Below are 22,446 nucleotides of genomic sequence, written 5' to 3'. Positions count from 1 at the left end.
GATGTATCTCCTCTATTTATTTATTTATTTATCTATCTATCTATCTATCTATCTATCTATCTATCTATCTATCTATCTATCTATCTATCTATCTATCTATCTATCTATCTATCTATCTATCTATCTATCTATCTATCTATCTATCTATCTATCTATCTATCTATCTATTTATTTATTTATTTATTTATTTGCACAGAAACAAAATAATATATATCAAATATATATTTTAAAATTCCATCAAGAGTGGTAAATTGGTTAAATTAAATTGTACTAGTAAACAGTCCAAATCCTACTAAACACCTGTGGAAGGAGCTGAAAGAATAAACCTGAGATTGTTGGAGCAGTTTCCTCATAGAATTGATCCAAAATACTGCCAGCAAGTGTGTCATTTAGAGTTATTGTTTGATTGCATTGATTGCTTCATAGATTCAGGCAACAAAATATCACGATCAAGACAATATAATTTTCCTTCTTCTAAAAGCAGAAAAATACCTTTGGCTTTCGCAGTGCTTGTTCTCATTTGAGTCGCTGGTGTGGTGGCGCCTTCTGACAAGAGGAAGTCACAACGCTATATATGTTTACAACCTGGAGTGATTGCCAAGTAGAAAAACAGTCATTCACATCAATGGACAATTTAGAGTCTTCGAGGATAGTGATGAGAGATCTTCAAGCTTACTACTCACCAGATGGAAGGAGGGCTGAAGAGTTGATTGGTGATGATTTAACGCCATCACTCCGGACATGCTGAGAGTCCAATGATGAATGCTTAGAATGGCAGACAGTATTGTTTTTGTCTTGGCAAATTAAAACTCTTGGACCATTAACACAGCATCAAGTTTTATTTTACACAACACATAGAGCAAGTAAAACTGGTTGACATGGAAAACCCCATTCTACAAAATTACAAGTACATAATAAGAACCAATGGGTGTTTTCAAAAGAATGTCCTCAGCCCTTCAGCGGGCTAATATCAGGGCAGCCTAGTTCCGCTTCACTTTGTCTCGCAGAATGTTTATTTTAAGGTTGTCTGCGTGCATTCCTTGGTAGATTTAATGTCATGTATGACAGTACCATGCCAAAATGCCTGGTTCATGACCACTGCTTTTTCCCCCCAAGCAACTCATCAAATAACAACATTGAGACATTTGAGCAATCACAAAAATGTATTGTATTTTGGTTTCCTCACATACACAACTGTAAACTGATGGGCTTGTCATGTTCTTTATTTATGTAGCCTAAGGTAGAACACAATTGAGAATTTTGTAATTTTATGTCACGTCAACACATCACTTCCATTGACTGTTGTTTTGATTTTCTTAATTTACAATCCTTTAATTCACTACCATCACAGCTTCTGGAAAAAATATCCATGTAAATGATGTCATGATGTAGAAGTAAATGGTAAATGGCAAATGAACTGCATTTACACAACACTTAACCAAAAGTGAGTGAAGAACATTGAATCACTTCTGTGTATGAATTACATTAAAAAGCACATAGTCAACTGTAAACGTTTCCGGCAAATAACAAGCAGAAGGCTCAAAAATAGAAATCTATCCACAAGGACACGTAACAATAAATGCACTAGATTCATTACAATTCAACAAAAGGTAGCAAAAGAAAAGCATGTTTACTTATATAAAAGAAAATGACAGTACAGTATTTTTTGTTTCATTTTGTGTGTGAAAAATTAGAAGAGTGGCATTTTGTCCTCTGTATCATATATTACAATGAAATGTAATTTTATATATATATATATATATATATATATAAATATATATATATATATATATATATATATATATATATATGTGTGTGTGTGTGTATATATATATATATATATATGTGTGTATATATATATATGGGTCTTTTTCCTTCCGCTTACTTGTTCTCCCATGTGCTTCCCGATTGCCAATTTTCACATGGACGTCGCACACTTCTGTCATCCTCAACCTCCTCTTCGAGAGGCTATATTCCCTAAGAGACGGCAGACTCTCTCGTGACTGTAGAAATAGCCGGTATTTCAGCCAGGGTGTTTATGGGGGTTTCTGTAATTGTTGTCATGGTCCTGGGGAATTGTGTGACTGTGGAGGTAGACTGCTTGGATGCAGAGTCACAGCCGTGCAAGTCAGCAGGTGTGTGAGAAATCTGGAAGCCTGAAGGCTGAGGAAAGATCTTCAGCGAGGGAAAAGACAGATCACAAGAAGATGGCCAAATAAGTTTAAGAAGAGGCTTTAAATGTAATAAAAGATGACCAAGCGTGCTTGTGACTCACACATATGCAGTGGAAAAAAGTAAACAAACATACCTGGCTGCTCTGGGGGCGATAAGACACCTGATGGGGAGGAGAGTAAGGAGCACAATCAGTTGGCATTGACCTCACTCTACGGCGAGCGCTGGGGTCGCCGTCATCCACACCATGGGCCTTGCAACTCAACCTCTTCACACACAACACCTGCAGAACCACCACAATAGAGTGTTAATGACTCCAAACAGGTGCTGTACTTAGAGATGCCTAAAAAAAACAAAAGAAGACTTGGTATTTATCTGCTTATACTAAATCCAGTGAAACAGGATATTGTACTTCACACAGATGATCAATTCTAAAAACAACCCACACTCGTTCAGCATCAAATCCCCAATTTATTTCTAAAAATGAATGATAACAGAAAAATGATTGAATCGATTCAATAACTGTGGTGGAAGCGTTTGTGTGTCAGTTATCCCAAGTCTTAATTGACCCTGGTAAGGTCACCCAGGGCAAACAGGTCCTGGGTGAGGAAAAAAACAAAGCATGGCTCAAAGACTCCCGAAGAAGAGAAACACTTTAGGATAGCGTTCTATATCGAGGGTCAAATATCAAGGGTCTACTACAGAGAATAAAGTTTAGCTAAGAATAGTTAAGCAATATACTTTTCTGAAGCTCTGCTTGAAGTTGTCACAGAGGAAACCATAGAGCAGAGGGTTGGCGCAGGAGTTGGCATATGACAGGATGACGGCAAAGAAGTATATTCCAGCGGTGGCACTGGACTCAGGGATGATGACCATGACGTTGATGATGTTGATGATGAAGAACGGCAGCCAGCAGAGGACAAAAACCACCACGATAACCACCACCATCCGCGTCACCTTACGCTCAGAACGCCGGCGTGAGGTGAAGCCCACCCGCACGCTGGAGGATTTCACCTGCGGGAAAATAAAGACATGTATGGATGGTATGAACATACACACACGTGCAGACACACACTCACGAACACACCTTGATTACTATAAGGAGGTAGCAGAGGCAGATGATGAGCAGGGGTCCAAAGAAGCCTACTATGGCGGTGTAGAGAATAAAGGCTGTTGACCACACGTCTGTTGGCTCAGGCCAGATCATGTTGCACGAGTTAAATGTGTCCTAAAGCGACATTATAGAACCAGTTACTGAACTTGAACATGACATGAACTTTGGCATACACAGGCAAGAGGAATAAGAGATCATCAGTTTCATTTTACACACAGTTAAATTCAAAATGTCATTATTATAAAGAATATACAACAAAACCCAATTCCAGTCGTAGGGAGGTTGTGTAAAATGCAAATAAAAATAGCATACAATGTTTTGCAATTTCTATTCAACCAACATTATAATTTTTACATTATATTGGATTGCCTATGTATATCCACTGTTCCAAGTGCTAAACTTTATTCATGTTTATTGGAACCAACATTCATTCCATTTTATTTTGATGCTAACACATTGCAGAAAAGCTGAGACAGGTTTACGGTTTACCTTTTTTTTTTTGTTAACTAACTAGGACAAAACAATACACAAGTACATGTTTGTGCATTATTTGATCTCTTGGGGATGAGGGAACAAAAAAGATCCTCTCGTCCAGGAATGACCCATGAACTGTAGGACGAGCAATACATACCTGCACATCAGAGAAGATGACCACAGGCAGGACCACCACAAAAGAAACAGCCCACACTGTTGCGCTCACCATCTTGGCCACGCGTGGGTGCCTCCACTTGGTTCCCCGGATCGGGTGCACCACGGCCAGGTAGCGGTCAACAGACATGACAGTGAGGCAGAAAATCGACGTGAACTGGTTCATGGAGTCCGCGGTCATGACGAGCCGACACAGGAAGGACCCGAAGGGCCAGTAGGAGAGCACATTCTGCGTCGTGAGGAAAGGCAGCCCGATGATGTAGAGCTCGTCGGCGATAGCCAAGTTGAGAATGTAGATGTTGGTCACCGTTTTCATGTTGGCATAGCGGAGCACCACGTAGATGGCCAGACTGTTGCCGGCCAAACCTACCATGAAGACTGTGATGTAGATGATCGCTGTTAGCAGGGCGCTGCTCCCCTGGAAGGGGACACCCTGTGTCAATTTGCTGGAGCCATTGGCGAGGGCAGAAGTTGCCAAAGAACAATTGAGCACATCCTCTTGTTCCATAATCGAGTCCATAAATTCTCTGGTTTGATGCCGACTTTATATCACCTTAATTGAGACGGTTGAGTGCGCGAGGTGGTTCTGTTATACGCGCGCAAATCGGAGCCTGCATGGAAAGCCCTCCAACGCGACTCAATATGCGCGTGCGCCACGGTCACATTACATAAATGGAAGGTGTTGAGTATCCTCCTGGAAGCAAAAACGTAGGATTTTCTTAAAGGATCGCGAGCCACTGTCTCTTCACTTCTCGGCAAATGTGATGGGAGTGCTCCAGCTGTGCGTCAATAGTCAGTCAGTGTCACGCTCGACCTTTACGCACGAGAAAGCTTGAATTATGGATTTTAACTGTGAGTAGAGGGAAGGCACAAGTGAATCCTCCCCGAAATAAATATAAAACAGAAAAATTTATCAAAATTGTAGGGAAAACAAGAACAACAGACCTCGCTAAAAATGTTCAGTCAGAATTGTGAAAATAAAAAAACGAAACTATAGGCAAAACAAAAAAACGTAATTTAAGTATAGAAATAATCATCACAAACATTAAGTTGTCCTGATCATTTACATGAGAAGAAGTAGGAAGAAGGATCATTTTCATATACTGTAATTTAATCAATAACGCTAAATACATGCCTCACAGAATTTCAATTTGAAAATCACTCAATTTACTATTCGCATTATTAGTAGTTTTTTTTATTTTACATTATTTCTGAAGATGCCATATTTATCTTAACACCCCTTAAAAACATTTCAACAGCACCTCCATGGGTGCACCATGGGGTCACACACAGACGCACAGTTGTGCAAGGCGTCTCCAATTGCTGACGTCACACGCACTGCCGACGACATCATCCGCAAGGGGAGCTCTTGCAGTTTACCTGGATAAACGCCTTTTGCGTGTGCCAATCTCATGCACAGACCAGTCTACATACCAGTAATTTCAAAATCGCAAGCACGGAAGAACATGCACATGAAAAAGCCTTTCGCTGATTTGAATCCCCAACCTCATAACCGAGAGGCAGATGTTCAAAACACTCATCCATCATGTGATCTAAAGGTCCTGTATCATGTATCATGACTAATTATATGACATGTTACAGCATAGCAAAAATGGGTCTTTTCTGTTATTTTACAGAATATAGCCCACCTAATATTTGTTTTCCCCCTTACCTAAATAATTTGTTTTCAGTAATGTAAGCTCAATATGAAATCTGTCCATGTCCGTCATGTGAATACGTGTATCAAACAAACAGGCTTCTTTTCTTTCTGCAGGCGCACACACGCACACACAAAAATAGGTTCGATCAACAGCTACAGACAAAACAGATACATCAATATGCTTATACGCTCCTGTAACCAGCACATCTACAATAACCTCCACCTGCACTGACTCCCTGGTGGTCTTCTTTTTCTGATATTTCTTCTCTGCAGGGAACCATGGTAAGTGGAATGCCAAGTTGCCAACCACCCGTTAAGTCACGAACTCATCAAGCATGCACGCACACATGCTTTGGGTTGGAATATCCTTGTGTCAGGTGGGTTGGGGGAAAGCGCCTCCTAATATTGCGCCTGTGTCCACAACAATCCCCTGGAGCGAAACCATGACACTACACAAGGTTTGACCTTACTGACCTGTCAAGGGACATTATTGTCCTGTGGGCACCCTTTTAATAATTTTGCAATTTTCCACCACAAGGACTTAAGAGAAGATGCCGTGATTGTTTTCCACAAATGGACCAATATTAATGGAGGAAAATGATAGTTGATGTTTATTCAAGCTGACCTTTGTCTCAAACATCAAGTACAGAACATTAAATGAGAGAGGGTGGAGAGAAGTGGGGGCGACAGAGAGCTCCAGAGGGAGAGAGAGGGAGAGAGAGCAAGAGACGCTTGTATGATTCATTCCTTGACAGTGTGCACAAATTAGTGGCCAGAAAGATTCCAAAGAGCAGGCTGAACAAGTGGGATAATTCACTCCAGGTTAGTCACTCTGGGCCTAGGTATGTCGACGAAAAGCACTTTAATTTCTGATTTTGAAATGAACCCACAGGCCGAAACAAAATTGCGCCCCCCAGCGGCTCACTAGGAATTTTCACAGGACTTCAGATGGCCTGCCGTCAACTATCATCTGTTTTTGGAGTCCCAGTGAGTTCAAGTCATGATTTTTTAAACACAAATTAACATGCTGCAGTTCTTTTGCTTCAGACTTTATCACCATCATCCTTGGACAGATCCTCCCTCCCTCAGTGGAGCCCTCCTCCTTCCACCTCTTCCTGTAGCCCTACAATAACACATCTAGTGGCCTCACTAAGTACTGTTTTCCTGCACAGACTCATGGACCCTCCCCATAAGCAAACAGAAGCTAAGCTCATTTTACCTTCACCCGACCCAGACTGGACCTGTCCTGGCCAGAAAAATACTAAACAATATGTTTTATGATTAAGGACAAACTGGTTACTCAGAGGAGGTCCACTCATCCTTTGGATGGGAATAAAATACTCATCCTTTTGCATAAGTAGCTCATTTTGTTCTTTCTTTATACTCCTTGCAAGTACTTCTTTAGCCCCATAACAGAAAGAAATGCTGTTGTCATCCTTGCTTACACCTTGACATATTGCAACCAAGAAGTCCTTCTCGAAACTGCAGCCCATGGCAAGTTCTGCAAACACTTGGTGTAGAAAGAGGCAATTAAGCTTTCAAAACCGAACCGAGGCGTACTTCAGCAGTGCAGAGCTTATATGAAGTGTTAATATAACCAATTAATTTTTTCTTTCTTTCAAAAAAATCAATTTGCTATTCTTTGTTATGGTTTCAATGTGGTTCATTGTTGATGGTTATAGCTGGAACGGATTACATGGCATTTCAATTTATTTCAATGGGGACATTTAATAGGGCTACGTATATGCAAAAAAATGCGTTCAAGGATTGGCCATGGAATGAATTAAACTTGCAACTGTTTATACTGTACTGTTTGGTGGATATTTTGTTTGTTTGTATATGTAATAAATACTGTCCAGTTGCAGTTCATTCTCAGCGGTGGTTTGCGGAACTGCACAGTGTAGAAAAAGGAGGAGGAGGAGGAAGAGGAGAGAGGAAGTTCCAAACTTTTTTTCCCTTTCTCGTCAGAGAAAGATTCCTCCGGGACGCTCCGTTAGTTTTTCAGAAGAACGGGAAAAGCGGAGGAAACTTTGGAGAACTAAGCGCAGTTGATCTCGTCCTAAAGTAGATCTTTCATAAATTGGGGCTCTCCTCACATGAAATCCGAGGCAAAAAAAAAGAAAAGAAAAAAAGCGTGTTTGCTTTGGTCCTTCTCAGCCTGCGAGGACTTCCACCATCTGAGGCGATGAGATGTGAGTGAGCTATGCCTTGTGGAAATGGAGCGACTGTAACCACGCGAAAACATGGCGTCTGCGGGCCCAGCTTCTACTTCTTCTCCAGCCTGCTGGTGGCCCTGTGCTGTTTGGAGCCGTGGAGCCTCGGCTCGCAGACGGCCGCCGGCAGGAGCTGCACACCCTGTCCGGTTAACTGCAGCTGCGCGCCTGCGGGGCCCCAGCAGGGCTGCGTGGTCAACTGCTCCAACGTCGGCCTGGAGAGGGCCCCCGGAACGGCAGAGATCCCGCTGCTCACCACTGTGCTGTGAGTCTAATTAACCACACTATATTGCAGTATGCTCTTGTTGTTTCCATTCGGAAATTGGCTCAGCAATAGTATTGTTCACATGGCAATGAAAATTCAATCATCACTCAAATGACACAACAAATTTGCATCATTAACAGTAGCTCCATCTCTTTCCTCCTCCTCCTCATCATCCCTACCAAAATAATCACCAAAATCATATTGATATTACTCCAATTAGTATCACGATGTACACCACATTACAAGTTCACTCCTCCTGTTATTTTCGCTTAGAATCTACGATATAACAAAAGATAGTTGATAGAAAATAGCTCCTGCCAATTAACCAATCACGATGATCATTAATTATAAACGAATGTCTTGCTTCCTGTTTCACTAAAATAAGTCCCTGTCCAAAGCGCTGCAAGAGATCAGCATGTGTGCCACTGTATATCCACTTTCACTTTATTGACTCCTTTTTTTGTTTCGTTGTGTTTACAACAAATAATGTGAGTTTCTAACTGCCAGCGACATATTGACAGGTAGAAGAATAAATGCATTTCCACTAGGTGGCGAAAGGTTTAATTTAACTTGCGTTGTTGCCATCCAGCACACGGTAATAGTTTTGTCAACAATTAAACAAGCTTGGAATTCGCACTAAATCCGTTATTGAGAAACTGAGACGACATTTTAATTATTTTGGTATACTTACATTTCGTGACATCTTTGTTTATTGGTCTACCATGATATTTGCTAGTGTGAAATATTTGCCTTGGCTCAAAAAAGATTGTGAAGCATGAACACAAAATATATTATCCGAATTGACGGCTTTGCAGAAATTCCAAAGATTCATCAGATTAAAGTTTTGTGAAACTGCATAAAATTATAATGCATACTTTTTTCTAGTAATTCTTCGTGGTGCGTGTTTGCGCGCGCGCGTGTACGTGCGCGCGCGCGGGTGCGCTCGTGTTTGAGACTGAGAATATAGAGGTCGTGTATTATTTTAGGATGCACGAATGTCTAGACTTGTCGTAATTCAGAGTAAAGTTAGTCACCAGAAAAGTGAAACTGGACTTTGTGGCGTGGATCAGCTTGCTGCTCTCTAGTGCTGCAGCAGCAAGAACATTCTGTTCTGATCAGACCCGAGCCACATGTTGTCAATTATTTATTTCCCTTCAAACCATCTACTCTCATTTAACTTGTAGGTACTTGTAGCATATATACTTACATAGAGATTTCATTCAACAGGCACTGGAATGAACCAGATGTAAAAGTAATTGACTGTGGACTTTCCTATCTTGCTTCCATCTTGCAGTCGGGCAGCATCAAATGAAATGATTACAATTCATTGGACCATGGTCATCCGATGCAAAACTTAAATCAATCCAGCCATCCATTTTCTATAACGCTTGCCCCCACGGGGGTCGCGGGGCTGCTGGAGCCTATCCCAGCTGTCTTCGGGCAGTAGGCAGGGGACACCCTGAACCGGTTGCCAGCCAATCGCAGGGCACACAGAGACGAACAACCATCCGCACTCGCAATTTGGAATGCTCAATCGGCCTACTATGCATGTTTTTGGAATGTGGGAGGAAACCGGAGTGCCGGGAGAAAACCTACGCAGGCACAGGGAGACCATGCAAACTCCACGCAGCAACCTCTGTCAGAAATGTGCATATACCGGTAGCCCTTACCATGAATCATTAGCCAAAAAGGAGCTCTCACTTTCAAAAAGGCTGGTGACCTTGCATTTCATTACTTTTAATTGAGGTGCAAAATGTCAATTTTGACTTGCTAATTGTGATTTGAATGCACTTATTTAACCTTGCGTGGTTTAATGATGGTTAAAACGTGCACACATGGTGTATGGATGACATAGTGGTTTACTTGCTTAGATCTGTGGCTGTGCAGGCATCATGGGTTCATCCCACGCAGTGACAGTGTCAACATGAATGGTTGTCCATCTATACGGGCCTTTTTAATAATAAGATTAAGTGTACTATTCGGAATAATCAAGTCAGGGGCAGGCAACTACATGCACCGGAACATCCAGAGGCACAACGTGGTCCCAAACATAGTAGACTAGACTGCTGTTGGTACAAAAAAGACGTTCCGCCCATTTTTGGGCATGGGCGCCAGTCTACCAAAATAGCCTTGGGCGCATCTGTATTGTCAAATCTACTGCGGTCCAGAGCACTTAGTGGGGTTGCCATGGCAACTGGATGCATACACACAGACACACACTGTCCCTCCTCCTTTCCAGATGAAGTAATCATTACAATCGCCTCTGCGCGCACACACACACACACACGCACACACACACACTAGTGCATGTGTGCTTTCACACACAAATATTGAACACATTGACTGTGTGCAAGGGAGGTTTTTACCATGCCATGAGTCATTTATGACATCAATCAGAGAAGTGCAGACATTTGAGGGAAAACAAGTAATAATGGCATCATAGAGTGCATGGCATGGCCCTATCAACATCTATTTTATTTTTTACTTAATTATATAAAACCTGCAAATCAACCGTCAATCACTCACTCTATGTTTATGAATGAGGCTAAAATTGCTTCCAGTATTTTGTGCCCGTGTTAAAGCTGAGTACGGTATTAGAAACTTATTGCGGTAGCTTTTCTAGCTCCATCCATCAATTTTGTAAGGCTTATTCTGATCAGGGTGACGGGGAGCACAATTTGGAAGGGCAGATTACACTTTGGACTGGTGGCCAGTCAATCTCAGGGCACAAATTACGAAAGATGATCGCTGACACTAGGGCTGAGCGATGTGGACAAAATGTCATATTTCAAAATCCATGCCACATATCTCAAAATAAAAATACACGATTACAATAGAAACTAAATACCAATTCAAAAGGATGTGTAAAGTGCAACTGGTGGCTACACAGCTTTCTTTTGCTTCCTAATGGAAATGATTTAATTGATCTACATGTCAATATATTGTACAGTGTTCTCTGTCACTTTACAGATCTCATATCTTAGGAATTGGCAAGGGGAGCAAAGTAAAGCCGGTTTTGCTTGAAGTGTAAAATTGTTCAATTTTCAGTTGCAGTGGATTCATCAGGCTATTGTTATGTCTTCATCAATGTTTTTACTTTCGGTGTAAAATGTGGTTTGCACTGCTTTCATTGCTGATGTTGCTGTTCACTCTGAAGGCGTTTTGTCTCTTAGTGTTTGATAAAAATTGATGATCTGATGACTGAGGCCTTCAATTTGAATTTTCCTTCTTTTCTTGGCAATAAAATACCATTTTGATGCATGCTGTGTGACCAAGGACTCACTTAGTGAACATTTGTTTAAAAAAAATCAATAATAAATGAAGTTCTTGGATAATTGCATTCAAATGTTTGCCACAAAAATTTAAGAACAAAATATAAATTGGGTTTCCATATCTTCAAAAAAAGCAACATCAAGTCAAACAGAAATATAATAAGTGAAGTCAACATTTCTTTTCAGTACAGGACAGTAATGAGATGAATGAGAGCAGGCCTCATCGCAATCGTAGAAGAATGTTGGCATTTTTCTTCCCTCTCACCAGAAGCACTGTATTCCTAAACATTTTTATATGCAATACTAAATGATTATGGAACAGCCTGACACAATTTCATTTACCAGAAACAGTGTCCAATGAGCACATGACTGCGGTGCAGTTTTTTTCATTCTTCCTGCACGCGTTGACGACATGGTCATTATGCGTGTGTGTGTGTCTGCGTATGTGCATGCGCGCGTGTAAGCCTTTATTTGAGTGAGTGTGTTAAACCGCTGCACACAGCTGCCCAATGTATTCCAGCTGGATACCAGACAATGCAGACAGCAGCAGCTGGAAAAATGGACAGAATGTTCTGGAGAGGAGTGGAGAGTGTTTGTGACCCAACCGGGCCGTTGGATTAAACATTAAGACGTTTTAGACCAAACGTCTTCAATCAATGTCCTCCTCATGCAGACGAGTGCTCTAGAACTCAAATGCCCTCCCTTGGAAATTGTATATGAATGAGAAGTATAAAAAAAAAAAAAAAACGAACTGAAGTCTCATAACGCTCAGCAGATTTGACCTCATTTGGCAAATGAGCTGGAGCCAATCATGAGGGACTTTTGAATTCTTAATTCAAGAAATTGCTATTTATTGTTGAAAGCAAAACTGAAACAAATAAATATTATGTATATTAAACGTTTGATTGTTTTTATGGTAGGATTAATTGGATAAAAAACTTTTAATTTCCATCACTTAATTCAAAATATGACTTCAATTCAAGCACAAATAAAGATTCATTTTCTGATTTGATCTGCAATGTCCAAAAATATAGAAAAATCTTGATCATTGTTTTACAAAGTAAAAGTAGATGTTGACGAGATTAGTCACTGTTGAGAGGCTGAAGTTCCAAGTATATGGACAATTTTAAACCAAACAAGGTCTGTAACAATGAATCAATCCTCAAAAATAGTGATCGATTAGTTTGATAATCAATTAGTTGTTGATTAATCCATAAATTGCTGAGCCTGTAATGAAATTCAAGCCATAAAATAGATTTGTTTTCAAAATAAAAAAAATGTAAAAAAGCAGGGGTGTGAACAATGACACAAAAAAATGCCTACTTTGTACAATTTGGCCTCTTCATCTCCACATTTACTCATCCGCTGCATTTCTTAACACCTGGTTACTCGTCTCTTTTAACGCCATCATCCTTTGAATGTCACATTCACCCAGAAGCGGGAACACGGAAAAACAAGGAGGGCCGAAAGACAGGGTGAGGCAGCAGCAGAAGGGAAGGCTGGATGAAAGTGACCACAGAGCAGTCTGTGTTTAGTGGGTTAGTGGAGCGCTGCTCTCCACTCTTGGAGACTTTGACCACTCCGCCACCCCGATGCAGAAAATCCCATCTCTTATATGACCAGACCTGCTGCACGTATTCAAGACTGCTTCTATTTCATCTCTGTCATTTAAACCTCCATTAATATCACCAGGGGGAATTCTCATCTGTTCTGAGGACACATATCTTTTCCTCTCTTCATATTCTATCCAGTGTGTGTGCTTCTATCCACCAGCACAGAATAAGTGGCACCAGACAGGCCATATAAGGAGTGGTTAGATCATTGGCCACACCGTTCGTAAAACAGAACCATATGTGTGCTGCGGGTGTTTGCGAGCAGCACTATAGCTCGAGTGTGCCTTTGCCCCGTGCGCACGTCTAATTAAAACCACGTGTGACCAAAGGTAGCAGAGAGAACAGGAGCCTGTTGCTATAGATATGCTGAAGGTCAATTTATATGGCCGTGACAAACTCCCTTCATGTCTCATCCAAGCAATCTTCCCACTAACAGAAAGTCCGATCGTTTCTGAATCGGAGCCGACTTGAACGCACACACCTGCCGTGGAGAGCAGGCGAGGTGTCAGCCCAATGTGTTAAGCATCAGCTCGTAGATCAAGCAAGCGTCTTTGCGCTGCTCCCTTGTTTTATCGGGCTGATGACTTTAGCAGAGGAAGAAGGCTCTCTTGCTCTCCATCTTTCTTACACAGCTAGTCTGGAATGTTCTGATGTTTCCTTTTGGGAATGGGCGTCCTGCTCGGTTCACACACACTAGAAAGAGAGTGAGCAAGAGGTGCGTTCCCATACACTCAAAGTCTCATTTGCAGGTTGTTTGAATACCCCCTGAGGTGATATTAGTGTCTACTGTGCACATAATGAGGGTGCAACATGCTAGGCACAATGTGCTCTTTATTAGTTCATTATGTAACTTGAAGCTGATGTCTTGCAATGGCACTGTCCTCTCGCAACCTCGGGCCCGCTCGATTTATTCTTCCCTCTTTGTTTCACCGACCTCACGTGCAGCTCAGCCAGTACTGTGAAGCCTCAATGACGCTGAAATCACTCAAGTCTGTTCCACACCAGCCCTCCTTGTTTGTGTTGGCAAAGATTCGGCTCTTTTCACTTCCTTTGTCATGATTAATTTACCACCAGGATGAACACTGAAATGTGTTGGTGCGATGATGTTTTCATACAATGTGGTAAAATGCAAAGGCAATGTTTTGGAATGTAAAATATTGACTAAAATGAATGTAATGTAAATCAGTTTAACGTAACAACATAATGGGACATGCTATTGGAGGGATGATGGGTTATCAAATTCCTGATTAAGGCAGCATCACATTCCTTGTGAGTTGATCATTTCATAAAAAATAGAGTTTTATCTTGGCAGTGCGATTGCATTGAAGAGGGAAAAAAAGAGTAATGAGAATATTCTCACACAAATGTAACACAAAGAAGCAGCTGCTGTCTCTCTCGAGACCCGCCATACATTCATCGAGTAACACACGCATGCTCGCTCACATGATGATCGAACTGAGCCACAAACCTTTGTATAATTATACAACTTTAGAAAAGGGGTGTCAAACTTGTTTTTATTGCAGGCCATTCTGTAGTTGCCCTCATATGACAGTAAGGCATGTATGTAACAAGTACACCAAAAGTCACACTTAGGTACAGAGGCAATTTTATGCCGTTTCGGTACTTAATGCCATTTCATTTTCAATCACTGCAGTCCTTGTAATTCTAAAGCCTGCAATGTATTTACAGCATCAAAAATGTGTTTTATATATGTATAGATATATATGGTCTGGCCTTTTAGTCAATTTGATGTTTTGTTCCACAGAGATCTTTCTAAGAATCACATCTCCTCCCTTGATACAACTCTGCTAAATCGACTCCCTGGTCTTCGAGAGCTGTGAGTATACAGACAACATGTGTTTGTGTTTGTGATCTCATCTGTGCACTATTCAGTCAATCACGCAGCTCTCCATTTTACAGATATTTACAAGGTAACAGGATTGTAATTCTGCCCAGAGGAGTATTCTGCTGCGGGCCTTTGTCAATCCTGTGAGTACAAATGATCATCTAGACAAAATTAACGAGATGTAAATTATGGCTTTATTGAAAGTGGTCGCACATATAACAAAATATGTTGCAACAGGTTTGCAACAAGTCAATGAGCAAACATTGCTATGGCATATGGAGCTCAAGCTCCTGGCGTTAAAATAAAAGTCTTTGGGAGTTTTTTTTTTTTTTGTATGTTTTTAAGAATAAAAGATTATATTGTTGAATAGAAACAACTAACGAATATTCAGTATATATTACCGTAATTTTCGGACTATAAGTCGCGGTTTTTTTCATAGTTTGGGTGGGGGGGCGACTTATACTCAGGAGCGACTTATATGTGTTTTTTTTTTTTCAAAAAATTTCAAAAAAAAAATTTCAAAAAAAAAAAAATGAAACCGCGATAAACGAACCGCAATGTAGCAAGGGATTACTGTAATTTGAATTTCAAGTGACGACAGCAGCGCGAAACCATCTGCGTCACTCCAATTCATTAAATCCATCAATCGTCCTTTGTCAACAATGCGTGCGCGCCGCTGACGGCTTTTGCACTTAAAAATATTCCACAGGCCCATATAACGATATATAAATTATATATCAAATAACTATTATATAAGCAATAATGTTATCAAACCATCTGTGCACTCTAAATCATTAAATCCATCGATCAAATTCCTCGTCCTTTGTCAACATCGCCGCGCGTGCGCCCTGACGCCAGCCTCGTCGTTATTCCACAGATTTACTATATAACTATATTGTAGCGTTAACAAAGTTCAAGGAAAGACGTGGGTTTGGTAAACGGCTCTTTATTTAACAAAACAAACTTACAGGCGTGTGGCGGCGTGGACGTCCAGCCACGAAAGGGGACGAGAGCTCCATACGATAGGACCGGGCGGGCGTAGAAGCCATGACCGAGATCCATGCACCGTCCTCGGACAGCCACCCGGCTGAGCGCCGGCCCTCGACTTCCATCCACGGAGCTGAAAGGCAGCTCGGTAGAGTAGGACCGGGCGTGCGTAAAAGCATTGTCCGAGCACCATCCACCGTCCCTGGACAGCCACCCGGCCGAGCGCCGGCGCCCGACTTCAATCCACGAAAGTGAAAGAAAGCTGGACGAGTGACGCGCGACGTCGCGCTGCTGACGTCAGCAGCGCGACGCGACGTCGCGGTCGCGCGTCAGCAGCGCGACGGTTGTTTACATAAAGGACAAAGATCGACTCGTCCAGCTTTCTTTCACTTTCGTGGATTGAAGTCGGGCGCCGGCGCTCGGCCGGGTGGCTGTCCAGGGACGGTGGATGGTGCTCGGACAATGCTTTTACGCACGCCCGGTCCTACTCTACCGAGCTGCCTTTCAGCTCCGTGGATGGAAGTCGAGGGCCGGCGCTCAGCCGGGTGGCTGTCCGAGGACGGTGCATGGATCTCGGTCATGGCTTCTACGCCCGCCCGGTCCTATCGTATGGAGCTCTCGTCCCCTTTCGTGGCTGGACGTCCACGCCGCCACACGCCTGTAAGTTTGTTTTGTTAAATAAAGAGCCGTTTACCAAACCCACGTCTTTCCTTGAACTTTGTTAACGCTACAATATATATTATCTATATATAGTAGATCTGTGGAATAACGACGAGGCTGACGTCAGGGCGCACGCGCGGCGATGTTGACAAAGGACGAGGAATTTGATCGATGGATTTAATGATTTAGAGTGCACAGATGGTTTGATAACATTATTGCTTATATAATAGTTATTTGATATATAATTTATATATCGTTATATGGGCCTGTGGAATATTTTTAAGTGCAAGAGCCGTCAGCGGCGCGCACGCATTGTTGACAAAGGACGATTGATGGATTTAATGAATTGGAGTGACGCAGATGGTTTTATTAACGTGTTATTTATGTAATAGTTTTTTGAATAACTCTGAATTTTACGTCAGGGCCGTTCTCAGCTCTTAGTTTGTGTTTATGTCACGTTAGCATAGCTATCGTTTAGCCTGTTGTTGCTCGTTCATGACTGTTCTTGGTGTTGGATTTTGTCGAATAAATTGCCCCCCAAAATGCGACTTATACTCCGGAGCGACTTATATATGTTTTTTTTCACTTTTTTGGGCATTTTATGGCTGGTGCGACTTATACTCCGGTGCGACTTATAGTCCGAAAATTACGGTATTTGTTTTTATTCACTTCTATGGCTATGTCAAATGATGTCTTATTGTGAAAGCACCAAAAAAGATTGGGCTCTGTTGCCCTGCACGAATATTAAATCACCCTTCCACACAAATTAACATAAATTACAGCTTACTGCTCGAGGCTTGCTGCACACCTCTTCCATGTGTCAAGCCATCTGTTCTTCTATTCATTAGCTTATTTCTTCCATTTCTTTATTTCTTCCACCAATTTAAAAAAAGGTTTGTGTGATGAGAAGGGCCGGTGGTTTCCATCGGCTCCTTCCAAAACCACCACAACAACAGCCCCATTATGTAGCGTGCTGGGTCGGAGGCTGGAAAGAAGCAGGCTAAGAGCAGAGAAATGAATGTTTGCTGGATTAATATAGAATGAAGTTTGGTATTAGTGCAACACACATGCACTTAAATGTATATATGTAGCTGCAATCATAAATATTTTGTCATGGGCATGAGCTACATACGTATATGGCATTTGTCACAATACCAAATCACAGCCTTTGTAATTAGCAATTTGCGTCTTATCATATTGCAATTTTTTTTTTAATCATTTTGTAATTATATTGCCAATGCAATTAATTGTTCACCCCCAATGGATAATCACCGTTTTTTTAACCCATTATATGGCGCATATATTGTACATTGTTTCAGATTTGTTTTCAACGCAGGCCTCTCGGTCGTTATGGTTGTCCTCGGGGCAGACAACTACAACAGTGAATGTCTGCTGGTCGCTAGGTGAATATAGTACAGTAGAAATAAATTAAAAAAAAGAAATAATAAAAATAAAATAATAAAATAAATGATAATAAATAAATAAAAAATATTTGTACTAAGTTCATCTTGTTTTTCCTTTTTAATTACTTCACTGGTTCTTTTATATCAAACAAATTTGTTAATAAAAAATATTCTTTCTTTCTTTCTTGTTTTCTCATTCTGAATATTCAAATATTGCAAATAATACAAAGCTTCCTGTTGGTTTTCAGACAAAGTCCTTGAACAAAACCATTGGCAGATGCAATTTGCAATCTTTTCTCATCCTCAACAGAAATAGGATATTTTTCCTCTTGCTGTCAACATTGATTGTCTGCTCTATTTCCACCAGTGACTTGAGCAACAACCAAATCACCAAGATAGAAGAAAGAATATGTGATGACCTGTGCAATTTAACGCTCATGTAAGTAAGCCCGACTCTGTTATATATCTCACCTCTTGTTTTTCTGCTTCAGTTGCTTCACCCAGAATTGCACAATTCATTTCTGTCGAATGCCAACTGTAGCAGTTACTGCAAATGTATTGTGTAAAGAAAAATGGATTGGATCATTTTTGTTCTGCTTTGTCATTGTCTTTTTCTACACAGTGACCTAAGCAGTAACCCCTTTGAGTGCGATTGTAAGCTCTTCCACTTGGTCAACTGGCTCCAGGAGAAAGGGGTACGAGTTCGTCGGCCCGATGCCATGCTCTGTAACCAGCCTCCTGAGCTCCGTCGCCAACCTCTGCTCAACGTCAGAGTGCTCACTTGCGGTACGAAGCAATAAACTTTCTGCCTCTGTCCAATTTCTGCTTTACCACCGACAATCTATCCTATTTCCATTGGTGGAAGCATTGAGAGAGCATATCGTATTTAATGTAGGTCAAAGTATTTAATCCCGTCTTTTTCCAGGTCTGAATTACGCCGCTTGTCTTGAGGACGGCAGCAGTGGAGGAGGGGGACGTAGCGAACTTGTCATCTTCTCGTCCTCCACGCCGGGCAACTTCACGCGGGAACAATGTAACAGCATGTGTTTCGCTGCGTCACACCGCTATGGAGGCCTGGGGGCCAGGCAGGAGTGTCTCTGTAGTACAAACTCTGAGCCCAACTTCATCAGTGAATCTCAGTGTTCTGCTGCCTGTACCAACCGCAGTGTCATGAAGGTATACACTGACATGAACAGTCTTCTTTAGAGCTTGGTTGCTCATGTTTAGTGTACATACAATAGATCACTACTAACCAAGCAACATATTTCATAAATTTTGCTTAGAATTGTAATCATGACAAGATCTTTTATTTTAATTACAGTTCTCTGTGTTTCTATTGTCTCTGCTCTGGTTCTCAGGAATGCGGGTGGACTCTAGCCCACGATGTATTTGCAGTAGACTTCTCCATTTTATTGAAGCCCCTCCCACTTCAAAGCGTTCACGACAGCATCAGTTTCTCAGCTGCCTCCTCCGTCACACCAGTAACGCTATCCTGGGAGTTTGGCGACCTTTCACCTCGTGTCAACACCTCAGCAACCGAAGTCACCATGGCGACGCACAAATATGGACTTCCGGGAAAGTATGTGGTCAGTTTGACAGCCTGGGCTGGACACAAGGAGGTGAGATTTTCTTTTTGCTGTTGATGATGTATTAACGGTGCTGCATATGATTGATCATCCATTTATATGTGTTCAGGTTGCTGCACGTGCAGAAGTGACTGTGGCACTTCCTCCTAAACTGGAGCTGCACTGCCCAACTCTTGCTGTGGCCAATGGGAGTCTGGAAATCACGCTTGTTAGCTGGGGAGCTCTTGACTTAAATGTAGACTGGGAGATCACAAAAAATGATGTGCAAGTTGCAAAAGGTGAGCAAAAACATTCCATCCAATCCATCAAGCTCTTACAAGCACAGTATGTTAAATATGTACCACGTGTTTTGACCACAGAAAGATCTTAGGTTGAATTATACATGCATGACACCAGGCTTTAGAGTACAGAATGGATAACACTTAAGAGTTCTTTCTGCCATACAACACGTCATCTTTATTATTGGCATTTTGGAAGTCGCGTTGTCACCAAAATGTACAGACAGCATGACCTGTGACGAAAGGTTCATCTTTGGGAAACGGGCTTGGTTAAGATAGGGTTTTGTATGTATAATTTATCCTGCAGTCCTATTCCGACTGACTTGGAATGATAAGCGAGTTACAACATGCATTGCAGGCCTTCTACATATAGGGCGGATGGACACTTGAGCATCTTCAATGTTTTTTTTACCAATAAGGAGACATTGTATGCATACAGATTGAGTCACACACATTCATTTGGATGATATGGCCTTTAGTGAGACTTGCAGCAAGAGTCGGGGTTTTGAAAGGCCACTTAAAATAAAATCGCTTTTTTAATGTCACATGTCGAGTATATTTCTGGAAATAAAAGCTGCAATGTTATCTTTTATGTCAAATCCATGTTTTCCATCTGAAGCCAACATTAAGGAATTGGGCAAACTGTTAGCATACTTTTGGAAGGGAGTGCATTTTTTGCTGTTCCTTGCACAGACAAAAGTTCTATTTTGTCAAAAATGTTGTTGCTTTTTTCCTTCTCCTTCTGCCAGCTTCTCCTCACTGTCCAAAAGATGGGGTCTACCACATCGAGTCTTCATGCTGTTTCCAGATTGTTCCAGGGGAAATGAGCTGGACTGATGCTCATCAACAATGTTTAGATCGTGGTGGAAATCTGGCAATAGTCAGAGGTGACACGCTGCGCAACCTGCTGGCTCATAAAATTACACAGTGAGTGTTTCTGTCCAGATTAAGTGTTTTCAACTTTATCTCTGGGATCTCTTTTTTGCATTGCTGTGTGTCTTGGTGTTTATCAAACTGACATCTTTTTCGAGACATTAGAGGTTAGTCGAAAGAATAATAATTAGTGTTTCGATGTGACATTTTCTAAGATGTACATCAATGCATCCGCTGGGCCCACCCGCGAATTCCTTCGTAAACTGTTCCAAATGTACACTGAAAAGGTATTTTCAGACTTATCAACCAAATTTGCATACCTTATATTACCTAAAATATATGAATATTTCAAATTCAAGCCCAAGAGGAAACTTGATGGGTACATACTTTAAAACTGTTAATGTACACTGTGCTATTTGGAGCCACGATGATAGCGCCTCGTTTTTTTTCCCCCACCTCCACTACCATTGCGACAATTAGATGTCATAGATAAGGGCCTTACACAAAAAACAACTACGCACTGTACCAAAAATAGTGTGTTCAGCAGATGCGCGCCTGAGTAAAAAAAACAAAAAAAAAACAGCCATAGATATAAATAGGTTGATGCCTCATGCTTCTTTGAGATGCACACCTACGGCGTTGCTAATTTATTGAAATAAGATGAAGACTGTCCATGTTTTTCTTTACCTTTGATTGCAACATCCCCACTGCCACTGTGGCCGCCATGTTAAGTCACATAAACACACAGGTCAATATAAACATTACAAAAATCCTTATTTAAAAAAAAAAAAAAAAAAATGGGTAAAATGTTTTGTCAACAATTGGAGTCACATCAAGCATGTCCAGAAAATTATTTTGAAATATGTATATTGAAAAGTATTTTATAGGTATAGAAACCAGAATGAATTTGAGGTTGCCAGAACATCTGCGATATGAAATAAACCTTTTGCCAAGTCCAGTCGTTCTTATATAGTATATCAAAACAGCATATCTCTGGCGTCTGCGGAATCCTCATATTTCCCAAAACATAAAGTTTTAGGGGAACCCCAAAACTGGACAACTTGTTCAACCATTAACATTGCATTGTGAAAGACACCAAGCCATTTTCAGCTTGGTCAATCATTTGTAGTATACATTTCTGAAAAAATATGAAATTCACCAAAATATGACTTATAAGGTTTTGGCGATATCAAAACACATTTCAAACAACCACTTGAAATATCTAGAATATTTATAACTAGTAATGATGTGACCTTTCCCATCTTATCAATGATTCTTCTTGCACTGTTGCACTACTTTTTCCCCATTTCAGTGAATGGTGGTTTTTTTAAAGAGATGCAAAGACAAGACTGCAAAACATTCAATTGCTACTCAGCAATTTATTTCTCAGTTACAAAGAACAAAGTGGTTTGGATGACGTAAGCAAATGTACTTAGCTTAATTGTATGTGTTGGGAATGTAGTTTATGTGAGGTGATTTACATCAGATCAGCTTTGTTGGATTCATCTTCTTACGGTTGAGACTGTAAGTTTGGTGTTTAGTGTTGAGGTTCAAGAACATCACATCTGGAAAAGCACAGCTGCATGATAACTTTGACTCCCTACGAGGAAGAGACCTGTGTGTGTGTGTGTCCGAGTGTGTGTGTCCGAGTGTGTGTGTGTGTAAATTGCTGTAGACCGAAGCGAAAGAGAGAGGAAAAAACTGCTGTAATGGAGTTTCTCCCCACCCAGCTTCCTCGTATGTCATGCCGCCCCCTTGCTTACATAAGGATTTTTTTTTTCTTTCCTTGTCTATTTGTTTTTTGTCCCGAGACTTGGTTATTTGTTTACTTTGCTTGTATTTTAACCTCGGTCTTC

General features: G+C 41.1%; 2 protein-coding genes across 3 annotated transcripts in view; one reads left to right on the top strand and one right to left on the bottom strand.

Moving 5' to 3' along the window:
* Positions 1 to 1,899: 1,899 nt before the first annotated feature.
* On the bottom strand, positions 1,900 to 4,607 carry LOC119119792 (somatostatin receptor type 5). The gene is made up of 5 exons (XM_037246401.1): positions 3,918 to 4,607; positions 3,260 to 3,400; positions 2,914 to 3,186; positions 2,309 to 2,455; positions 1,900 to 2,175 (listed from the first exon to the last, which is right to left on the bottom strand). Exons 1-5 carry the CDS (start codon positions 4,452 to 4,454, stop codon positions 1,978 to 1,980), a joined length of 1,296 nt encoding a protein of 431 aa, XP_037102296.1. The 5' UTR covers positions 4,455 to 4,607; the 3' UTR covers positions 1,900 to 1,977.
* Positions 4,608 to 7,533: 2,926 nt separating this feature from the next.
* pkd1a (polycystic kidney disease 1a) overlaps positions 7,534 to 22,446 on the top strand; it is a 49,038-nt gene continuing 34,125 nt past the window's right edge. For both annotated transcript variants that reach the window (XM_037246179.1, XM_037246169.1), the window contains exons 1-9: positions 7,534 to 8,072; positions 14,723 to 14,794; positions 14,878 to 14,946; positions 18,221 to 18,292; positions 18,476 to 18,639; positions 18,779 to 19,029; positions 19,212 to 19,472; positions 19,549 to 19,717; positions 20,467 to 20,644. In XM_037246179.1, coding sequence (XP_037102074.1) covers positions 7,798 to 8,072; positions 14,723 to 14,794; positions 14,878 to 14,946; positions 18,221 to 18,292; positions 18,476 to 18,639; positions 18,779 to 19,029; positions 19,212 to 19,472; positions 19,549 to 19,717; positions 20,467 to 20,644 — 1,511 coding nt within the window. In that variant the 5' untranslated portion in view covers positions 7,534 to 7,797. The remainder of the gene's footprint in view (positions 8,073 to 14,722; positions 14,795 to 14,877; positions 14,947 to 18,220; positions 18,293 to 18,475; positions 18,640 to 18,778; positions 19,030 to 19,211; positions 19,473 to 19,548; positions 19,718 to 20,466; positions 20,645 to 22,446) is intronic.

The sequence above is a fragment of the Syngnathus acus genome, chromosome 1, assembly GCF_901709675.1.
Source record: "Syngnathus acus chromosome 1, fSynAcu1.2, whole genome shotgun sequence".
NCBI lineage: Eukaryota > Metazoa > Chordata > Actinopteri > Syngnathiformes > Syngnathidae > Syngnathus > Syngnathus acus.
Note: the sequence above shows the minus strand (reverse complement) of the source record. Positions and strands in the feature narration are given on the sequence as shown.